The sequence below is a fragment of the Hibiscus syriacus genome, unplaced genomic scaffold, assembly GCF_006381635.1.
Source record: "Hibiscus syriacus cultivar Baekdansim isolate YM2019G1 unplaced genomic scaffold, ASM638163v2 tig00110006_pilon, whole genome shotgun sequence".
Lineage (NCBI taxonomy): Eukaryota > Viridiplantae > Streptophyta > Magnoliopsida > Malvales > Malvaceae > Hibiscus > Hibiscus syriacus.
In genome coordinates, this window is record NW_024062558.1 from 30,566 (window position 1) to 42,005 (window position 11,440).

Consider the following 11,440-nt stretch of genomic DNA (forward strand, 5'->3'; position numbering starts at 1 on the left):
ATTAAAGTATGGGGAAAAAGGGAAAGTGAAAAATACACTAAATTATCTTCTCTTCTTCTATTCCGTATAAGTGCTCTCCTCCATAGCCAAAGGTAAGGCTTCATCTAACTAGCTCTTCTTCTTATCTGTTGTTTTTCGTTTGAATTTATGGTTCAGAAAACGGTTTAGTAAGGATGTAGTTTTAGGCATTATTGTTACAATCTCCATCTCTAAACTAATGCCTGATTGTTGCCTGTATCCTTGACTCTAGGTTGGATGATTTAGACTCCAATATCAATGGCGTCTGGAACTGGAGGAATGAAGATGTGCGGAGTTAATGTAGATGTCTACAAATGCAGAGAGCATGGAAAGAAGAAGGCATCAAAAAAAATTTAATATAGAGATGATGAAAGGACCAGGATAAGATGATATTTGATCCCCAAGATAAATCTATTTTGCTATGGAATAGGTTCTCTGTTGTGCCTTGCATTCTTTCAGTATCTATTGATCCTTTCTATCTTCCCAACTTCAATGGTCGAGCACATTGCCTTGGAATTGATATAAACTTGGGAGTCACAACCACTACCGTTCGGACAATTATCGATGAAAACAAAGGATCAACGAGGTGCGCGCGCAAGCGGCAGAGAAGATATCAGGTTTGGGGAAGAAAACGTATGGAAAAAGGGGTAAATTGATATTTTGTCCCTAAATTATTTTGGGTTTACAAAAAGATCCATGATTAGTAATTTATTTAAAGTTCAAGGGTTAAAATAAAAATTAAACCTTTTTACTAACGTGTTACATCATCCAACTCACGGAAACTAACGTTTAAGTGACCAAATCTTAATAAAATGATAACTTAAATCTAGTGACCATAAGATTTACAAACTCAAACAAAAGTGATCAAATATGTAGGTTACCCTAACTTAATTTAAAAATATTTTATTTTTATTTTTATTTAAAAATATATATTTTATGTTAAAATATTTTGAAGTTAAGATACGATTAAAGTATATTTAATAATTTAAGTAATGATATAATATGTTTAGTAAATTAAGATAAAATATATAATTTAATAATAAAATATATTTTTAAAAGTTTAGATAAGAATAAAATATACATTTTTAAATTTATTGATGAAAAATAAATATATTAAATTTATTTTAATTTATTACAAGTAAGATTAAATTAAGAGAATATGTAAATAATAGAGATTAAATGTGTGATTATATCAAAATACCACGTCATCTAATATGTTAATGTGATGATCACATCTTAATTAAATAAAAACGAAAGTGATCATATATTATGTTTTATGAAATCAATAAGAAAAAATAGATAAAATACAAACATAATTGATTAACTATTTAGTTAACCCTTGAATAAATTATGATTGACGGTACCAAAGATAAATGCAATTTTTTCGCCTACATCATAACTCATGATAAAGGGCAATTGAATGCAAATATTGGTGTCAGTAATCAAGGGTTACTTTTCGAAATTACAGCTTTTTTTAAATTATAATTACTCAAACGCTGAATTTTTTTAATAATCTAATATAATTATAAGATAGTATTTATATAAATTATCTTAATCAATTAACAACATAATCTTGCAAATACAATTACTCGAATCTGAAATCTCTAGACATTCCTTTTTACAGTTGAAGTCACTTAATAGGTTCACTCACACTCAAATTCACATACAACTACTCTAGACATAAAACTTCTAGACATTATCTTTTACAACCGAAAAGCAACACTCAAATTCAATTGCAATGACAATGCATTGACATGGTAGGTCCAAGAGCAGACCCCACCATCTAACACAACGCACCAAAACTGAATCACATGCATTCGTTTCTGCATTTTTAATGATCTGCTATATGCTTTCCATATAAACACACCTACGTTGCATGCATCACTGCATGCAAAACAATCAACAAAAGCATAAATTCTGACCAATATAAATGGAGAGTGATAAAATGAAGACAAAAATTTCATCATAAATGGCACTGTCAAGGACTTATTTGTTCTTTTTTAAAATCTATACTGCACAGCTAATAGCACTTGCTTATTCTGTAAATCATCTTTCACAATCTTAATCATGTGGTTGTATATTCATAATGAGCCATAAACATGAAAATTTTAATTCTGACCCTATAGTTTCTCACTTGCGATGCTGCCTCGATTGAGTAATTACAAGGCCCTATGTTTGCCTTAAGGCTCCATAGGAGTTGTCGCCGTTGGTCTCATCAAGATTCGTTCTCTATCTTCTTTATGTTCAAAACAAATAATATATTCCCCTTCTATGGTGGAGTTTATGATGACTAGTTAACATGCACATTATGAGCTTGAATTCGAAGACCTGAACTTGGGCTTTATCGAGAAATCGTTCTCAAATTGCTTGCCTCTTAAAGAAAGGTTTCTGACAGATGAGAAGTCTCTCGTCGCTGCTACTTTCAATTTCTACAACTCTGGCGTCCCACTTCAACAGTGTCGTTAGAGCCCTGGTTGATCCGATGAGAGGAGCAGTGTCACGGATTATCACCCAACCCTGCACCAACCATCAAATGCATCATATATTAGAACATAGCATTAGAAGACAATATTATCGGTACCATTCGAAAGGTCCGGCCATTTGATAGAATGGGTTTTGGATGCAGGGTTTTAAACAAATAATTTGCTCTTTAACACTCTTGAGATGGCACAACATCAAGCATTTAGGATTATGAAAGAAAAAAAGATTTACAATATTAGCATAGTTCTCATTGGCATATATGTAGGAAATATACTCAAAGTAGTTTGCTAGTATACTAACTCATGTTTCTAAGATCAGTCCAAAAACTATATTTCAATAAACATAAAAACCAGCAAACATCACTAAAAAATCTTTAGATAATCTTTATGCAGCATAACTAACAAGAGATTAGGACGTGATAAAGACGAAAATGCGAAAGCATGATAATTTGTCTCAAACATTTTTTAATTGTGTTTTTTAGTATTTGCAATGGCAGAAAAGTGTTTGGCGTGTAATAACACATCAAGCAATAGATTTATTATAAACACCAACTGTAATTATTATATTATGTCAGGAATAGAGAAACTGTAGAAGGTAACCATAAAAGGAGCTAAACATGGCAAGATTTGAGTAATTGATAGATTGGTTCTAGTACCTCGGGACGAAGTACCCGATCTATCTCAGTGAATAGATCAAGCATGGTGCATCTTCGATGTTGACTGGTCTCAAGGGATAGAAGTCCTTCTGCATGAACCATATCATAAGTTCTAGGATATGTTGGAAATGCTTCACACCTGAAAGTGATACAGATGGATCATCAGACAAATAAAGCCACAAAAAGGGAAAGGCATATGTTGTTCATAAAAGATTAAATGGAAATCATATCACATCTTTAAAAGAACGGTTAATCAACTGTGAAACGAAAGCAACACAATGTCCTAACTTCGTTCAAGTTTTCAGTGAAAACAACCAAACAATATCAGAAAAGTAATTTTTTAAGTAGCTGAAATCATACATAGGAATTACTATTAAGGATATATTATGACAACACAGAAAAATGATAAAAATGTTTAGATAGAGAAGAGAATCACCAATCATGTAGTACACCAACATAGCCCCTGTCAAGAATGAGGGGAAGGTAGTTGGGTCCATTTGTCGGGACTACGTTCATAACCCAGACAGACTTCCCTGCTTCCAGTAAAGCAGCATTTAAACCACCATAACGAGCATTCATGTCTAGCACATTCCTGAGCATGTTATAAGGTGGAGAAGGATCCTCATCACCAGGTCTCTTTGGATGATCCGAGAATATTAGAGGTGACAGAAGAGACCAAAAATTACGAACAGCTGTTTTATAGTTTGCAGTATCCTCATTGAGTTCTTCTGAGTTTAATCCTGCTAAAATATCAAGAAAGATCAGCAAACAGATAAATCAAAATGGGAGACAGAAATTTCTTATATCATTGCCTACATGATGGAATTGTTACTTCAAACAAAAGTATGCAAATAACATCAAATTACCATATAGAGCTAGTTCATTCTTGTTCAGGTTAGATCTAGAAGGCCAGGTTGGCCTCTCCTCAATAGGAAGCCAACGGCGGCTATGCGTGCCACCTATACAGTTCTGCAGAGGTCGATAATATGGAGATTCAATATCTTGCCCTTTGCTACATATAGGAGGACCAGAACCAGGCTTCCTGAACATAAATGATTAACTTATTAGGATTTCCAATAATTTATAAGGTCAAAATATATCAAGAAAACTGCATTACCGAGAATTGTAACAATTCTTTTTACTGGTCTTTTTCCACAAAACAGTTTCATCTTGTTGAGACATCAATTCCCAGCAGAGATTTTCTGCAAAATCACGAACAAAGTTCCACCTTTTCTGCTTCTCTTTGTTACGAATGAAACTCTGAACATTGGTAAGAGGTGAAGTCCACACAAAGTATCCACCAGGCTTTAGAACTCTATCAACTTCAATCAAGAAAATACCATCTGTAGGAGACATTTAGAACAAAAATTTATTTAATAAAAGCTCAAACGTAAATAATCTTGGCGTAAGTCATATAGGAGTCAAAATATGGTCACAAAGAGTTGGTAAAGGCGCGGCCAATTTATAGAACTTTCAACAAAAAGCAGCAGTCAAAACAAATCTTTGGCTAGGAGTTATGTACAGAACAATTAACAAATTTGTTTTGTATGATACCACAAAAATACTAAATATTTGAGACCTATGTGTTTGTCCCAACAGGAATTGCCTCTATTAAAATAAGAAAATGTAACGTTCGAGGGTAGGGGGAGGAAGATGAAGCCATGAGGAAAGAAGCAGCAAATTCTATATGAGCAAGGTTTACACTATTAACTGATACCTTTTTTATCCCAATCAATACCGCAGCGTGCACAATGCAGCATATCAAATGAGAGAGATGGATAAGGTAGTTGTTTCAAATTGAAAGAACCAATCATTGCAGGAAGGCCCCTTTCTAGTGTGAGTTGGATTTGACTGCCTGACAACTCATAGTTTGCAATGCACAAGGTTAAGAGCTGTTTGGAAAAGAGATGTGCTCCAAAACTACCATAACCACATCCTATATCCAAGATAGTTCTGACCTGCAACAGAAACCTTGAATTCAGACAATGTAGGGAGATTATAAAGACAAACTTCTATTTTTAATGCAAAAGAAAGTAAAAGAATTATGGCACTTCAAAATACACCAGTCTTCTTCATAATCGCTACAAAGAAGGTTTTAAGCTAATTTAGCATATATTGCTAGAATTGCAATGTGCAAAACAAAGGTGGCAATTAAAGGTATCATTAACAATTTGCTAATGCTTAGACCCAAAAGAAAATTGCTTAGACTGTCAGGTAAGAAAAAATAATAATAACTTTAAAAAATATCCCATATGTGAATCTAAACAGATATACCTTACTAGATTAAAGTACACAAATTGAAAAAATTCCAAGAACAATGGAACAGTACAAGTATGGGACTAAGGAAAATTTCCGCTTACCCCAGCTTGTACGAAATTAGATTCATTTCTCAATCCAATCATTTCAGCAATCTGATGGGAATAGTCTTCAACACCATCAAACATAAGTGATGCTGATCGGAATGAAATCTGTTCTTCCTCTAACATCATCATTCTGCAATTGCATAAATCAAGGAGTTTAAAAATATTTTTTGTAAGAAATAAAATGAATGGGGAAATGAAGGCAGTTAAATGAGAAAATTGGCTTACAAAAGAAACCTCAACTCACCTCTTGGTTAAACTGCCAGAGGTAAAGACCTCTTGACCAGTAATTTTGACATTTGCAACCCAAATTACATCTCTCCCAGTTGGCCACCTAAGAGGAATTTTATAGTTCACAGGTGGTAGAACTAAGCAACTTTGCCTTGAGCCTTGTCCGCATAGTCGATCATACTCTTTACCATCAGAATTACCCAAAGCAAGATTCTCCGAAACATTAAAGCAAGGAATGTGATTCTCAGACTCTTCAGGGCAGAATTCTATTTCTTTCATCCTTGAAGGGCCAAGAGAAAGCTCACCTATATCCCACAAATCAGAAACAAGTTGCTCTTGCAGTCGTCTATAACCGTGGAATATATGACCTCTAGACGATGTTGAAATGGAGAGTGTCAACCAAAATGATCCAGTAAGGGCAAGAATCACAATCACAACTAAACTGAACTTCAAAAATAGCAAGGTTAACTTATGCCGGCTTCTTGGAGACCCAATACTGAAGGGATCAGATGTAAAACCGTTCTCAGTGGTACCATATTTAGAAGGGGAATTATCTGGACAAAATACCCGAAAAGGAAACCTGAAGGGTGAATAGCTCGGATCAGAAGGGCGATTTCTATCCAAATCTTCCTTCTCCATTTTATCTTTCACTTGAGAGTCCCAAAAATCATTGCTGTTGCCCGAGTTCCGTATTCCAGAAACACCTCGATGCAGAGGCCGGGACATTGTTAAAACCTGAAATCCGGGAAATAATATGTAAACAACTCAGTTAAATTGTTAAATTTGAGGTAAGTAAAATATATTCTACTCAAATCCACTCTCAGAAACAAGATAAGTCCGTAATATTCCTCTCAAAAATGTTAAATCATAATATAGACAGAAATGAAATGGTTTAGCTAACGCAAAGAAACTCTGCACTGAAATAATATCAAATGCATGTTTTCCCAATTTTAAGATACTAGATTAATAAACCCTGTTGAAAATGAACCTATTAGAAAAGCAAATTTTAAACAGTGAAAGGGAGATGATGTTTTTCCTGGAAATATTACAAGACTGAAACAGCAAAAGGGAAAAAAATTAAAAAGGGAAATTTAAAGACTCGAAGGAAATAAAGGAAAATAGATACATTTCCCTACAACAAAATTTGACTGAGTTCCGCCACCTGAGAGTAATGAAGGGTCAGCTCATTTCCATTCATAATCACTTATTTCCCATTAAAATTCACTTCTCTTTGCTACCCAATACGAAAATTTAATGCCAACCCAGATTTAAACGAGGAAACCCCATTTTGAATCAATCATTTGAAAATATAAAATGATATCGAATCTAATGAAACCAATAACAGATAGAAAACTCACGCGAAGGGAACAAAATAATACAAAAAAACAAAAGGAAAAGATTACCTTGTTTGTAGGAGTAGAGGTGCAGATGGGAAGATAGAGCAAAGGCAGGCTTAAAACAAGCGAGATTTCATCAAATTATGATCTAAGAACTAAGAGAACTCTTCTTATATTAGTTTCTTGTCTTGCTTAGATGGCGACCTCCCTCTGATGGCGTAAGAGGAATGGCGGTTCTTGTATCGACCCGACCACGACAGAGCTCGTGAAAAAAAAAACTAATCAAATGAAATGAAATGAATCAAAATACATGCGAAAGCTGTTAATAAATGATGAACAAGTTGCTTTTTTAAAAAATAAATCAAATCTCCTCTAAGCTTTTATCTTCAGACACTGTTTCTCTACTAATAAACGCGCTAGAGCGCCACCAGTGAAGTTCTTGTCCAGCTGTATCTTTCAATTATTTTATTTAATTACGATTTAATTGTATTATATGTCTTCATCATACAAATTTTATTCTAAATTGATTCTTAAATTTTTAAATGATTTAATTTTATATCTAAACTATGACTCTCATTTTAAATTAGTCCTCAAACTTTTGAATTTCATCCCCAAACTATGGCTTTCATTCTAAATTGATCCCCAAACATTTTGAACATTTCAATTTTATCCCAAACTATATGTATATATTAATCACATCACTTGTTAATAAAATCGTTAGGTCAAGTTATATTATTATATGTTTTAAAAAAATTAGGTTAAACTATGGTTGAAAATAATTACATATTTAGATGAATTTGGGATGAAATTGGAAGATTTAAAAGTTTAGAGACTAATCTAGAAAGAGTGTCAAAGTTTAAGGATGAAACTAAAATATCCAAAAGTTTAAGGAATAATTTAAAATGAAAATAATAGTTTGAAGATGAAATTAAAATATTTAAAAATTTAAGGATCAAATTAAAATGAGAATTATAATTCAGAAACATACTACAACAAACTCTTTGATTAATGAAATCTCAAATCTCTGCTATTTTATTTAAAGGTAAATTATCTATTTTATCATTCACATTTATTACTTAACTTTATTTTGATTACTCAATATTTTTTTTCTGAAATCATACTTATTATATAGTTTGGTTTTAATCATTCTCCATTAAAAATTAACAATAATATTAATGTAATATTTTTTAATGTTAAAATGGCATTATCTTAGTTTCGTAATATCTATATTATTTTCTTTGAATAAATATTTTTTTTAAATAATTTATAAAAAATCTATGAGATAACTGTTGAAGATAGTGTTTGTTTTGATTTAAAATTATACTAAGAAAATTAGATTTTTTTTATTAATTTGGAGTGAGTATAAAACAGTATTTATTCATATATAACTCTTAAACATTATACATCGAATGCTCACACTGCTAATATTCATGTTACTCGAACCCAATACTTTAAGGAATAACAATATTTTTTTTATTATCGAGATCATTTAGTTCGTGAAAAAATAGATTTAAATTAAAATGGAGGATGTGATATAGTTAATTTGAAATTCGTTATCAAAACATAAATGGAATTTAATTTAAATGGGGAGCAGTAGAGCGAAACTCATCAACATCAAAATTTAGATCCAAGAACGTTGCAGTTGACTTTGAAAGAAGAGTATTTTCACAAATAAAAAAATTCAAACACTTTTTTTCACTTTTGTTTTATTAAAACTTGTTCGATTGTTTTGAATAAAACATTATGTTTTGCTGTGTTCGGACACAAAAATTTATGTAAAAATACAAATTTTTAAATTTTAAAAGGAGATAAACTTTTAAAATTTTAAAAAGCGAAAATAAATTTTTAATAAAAATATATAATAATTTTAAATTTTTGTGGGAGACAATTGTCGGTCAGAAATTTCAATATGCTAAAACCAAATAGACCAGCCAAGTAGTAATTTAAATAAAAATTAATCTTTAAAATTATGTATTGTGATATAATAAAATTTCATTACCACTTTCTTGATTCATTGATCAGCATAGTACGCAAAATCTTATATTAGTACGAATAAACTTATAAAATTATCAAAATGAAAATAATTTATTAATTAAAAATATAAAATTACTTAATATATATATATATATATATATTAATTTAAAATTTTCAAGAATATGATTTTTCTCTTCACATCCTTTTAATAAATCTCTGTGAATGACTTTGAATTAATAATGTAAAAACTTTGTTTTTATTATATAAAATAATGTCACATTGGATAAAGTGACAGGCGAAGAGGATCAAGATCCAAACACATGAAATTTTATTATAATAAAGTTAAATTATATGTTTAGTACCTAAACTATTAATTTTATTTATTTTAGTATTTAAATTTTTATTTTTTTAAATCATATCTAACATTTAGTTTTTGTTTTATTTTAATACTTCCACCGTTACAAACTTAACGGGTTTAATACATAAACTATTCGTTTTTGTCCGTTTTAGTATTTAAACTTTAAAAAAATTCAAAACTTAACGTTAAGTTTTTAATGAATACTAAAATAAAACAAAAATTAAATATTATATATGCTTTTAAAAAAAATTAAATATTAAAATAAATCAAAACTGATGGTTTAAATATTAAACGTTTAATTTACAATAATAATAATAATAATAATAATAATAATAAATAATCATGCGACTTTGAGCATCAAGAATCGAACTCACAGCAGCCCTAGTAGACTTTTAGAGAGAGAAAAAAGACAATATTTTCTATTTCCAAAATAATTTATAAGAAACGGGGGCCCAGTCTACGCGTTCCTCTGTCGGTGCTATCGAATCAGTGACGTGTCCATTATGTAGGCGCCGACTAAGTTTACAAACTACAACGCGATGTAGAGGATCATAGCTGCTGTTTGTTTGTTAGTGTGGTAATGGCGTAAACACGGAAATTGAAAGTTTTGGAATTGGGGGAGAGGTTCACGGGATTCACTTGATCCATTTTCACAATGAATCAATATTAGGGTAAAAACTACGTGTTCAGTTCCTTAACTATTATTCTTATTCTGTTTTAGTCACCTAACTATTTTTTTCAAAAGCATATATAACGTTACGTTTTGGTTTCATTTTGATTAGTTACCATTAAAAATTAACAAAATTGTTGATGTGACTTTTTTATTTTTTTCAATGACGATATGGTATTTTACTTAGGGATGGGCACGAGAACTGAACCCGACAGGTTTCGATTCGAACCTACACAATTGGGTCGGATTAAAAAAATTGTGATCGGGTCGAGTTTGCGTTTTTCGAGTTTAGGGTGAAAAATATTTGACCCGACCTGAAAATAAAATGTAATTTTACCTTATATATTTATAGATAATTATAATAATACCCCTCTATACATTTATTTAATTAAATCTCTATTGTTTATTGAATAAAAGTAATATTTTTTTATAAATATATTATTTCGGGTCGAGTCGGGTTTTATCTCAAAATGGTGGGTCAGGTGAAGGGTGTATATTTTTTGGGTCAGGTAGAGGGTGTATAATTTTCGGGTCGGGTCTAGCTAACCGAAAATTCAATCCAACCCGACCTATGCCCATCCCTAGTATTACCTTATGGCAACACGTCAACATCACCGTTAAGCTTTTTTAACAATATGTGATCAAAATAAAATCAAAACTAAATGTTATGTATAATTTTTTAAAAAAATAATTAGATGACCAAAATAGAACAAAAATGATAATAAGAATAATAAATATGTAGTTTACTCTAAAATTAATTTCTCGTGAAGATTTATTTTTGTATTTTTTCCACATTTGATTCAATTGGAATTTAATTAAGTCACATGACAAAGAATCGAGAAAGGAAACATTGGTTAAAATTAGGGGTGTGCAAATCCGGGTATCCGGAACTTTCGGGTTGGTGATTTCTCGGCCCGTGTCTCGACCCGGATGTTACGGGTACCCGGTAATTGGGTTTTTTATTTTTATTTTTAAATTATTAATTTAAAAAAATATTCATAAATTTAAATGTTCGAAACTTCGAATTACATACTCTAATATCCGAACATAAACTTTAAAAGTTCGAAATACAAAATCTAATAATTCATAATATAAATAATTCATTATATATATATATATATATATATATATATATATATATAAAAATAAAAATTAACCAGGTACTCGGATAACCGAATAACCGAAAAAACTAGATTTTATAATCTAGGCCCGACCCGGAAAATGTCGAACACCCCTGGATAAAATCCAATAAAATTTGATTCTTTCTCCTTAAAAAACTCGAGCATTTAAAAAAGAGAAAATAATCTTAGTGACCAAAAATCTCATATAATATACGATTTTAATCAACTTTTTCCG

At 30.9% G+C, this 11,440-nt stretch overlaps 1 protein-coding gene across 1 annotated transcript; it reads right to left on the reverse strand.

The window, feature by feature from the left end:
- Positions 1-1,964: 1,964 nt before the first annotated feature.
- LOC120212206 (probable pectin methyltransferase QUA2) lies at positions 1,965-7,249 on the reverse strand. Its single transcript, XM_039210598.1, has 9 exons — positions 7,149-7,249; positions 5,762-6,480; positions 5,515-5,647; positions 4,872-5,112; positions 4,272-4,497; positions 4,021-4,196; positions 3,591-3,894; positions 3,155-3,293; positions 1,965-2,535 (listed from the first exon to the last, which is right to left on the reverse strand). The coding sequence occupies exons 2-9, from the start codon at positions 6,469-6,471 to the stop codon at positions 2,377-2,379; spliced, it is 2,088 nt and encodes a 695-aa protein (XP_039066529.1). The 5' UTR covers positions 6,472-6,480; positions 7,149-7,249; the 3' UTR covers positions 1,965-2,376.
- Between the last annotated feature and the right edge of the window lie 4,191 nt (positions 7,250-11,440).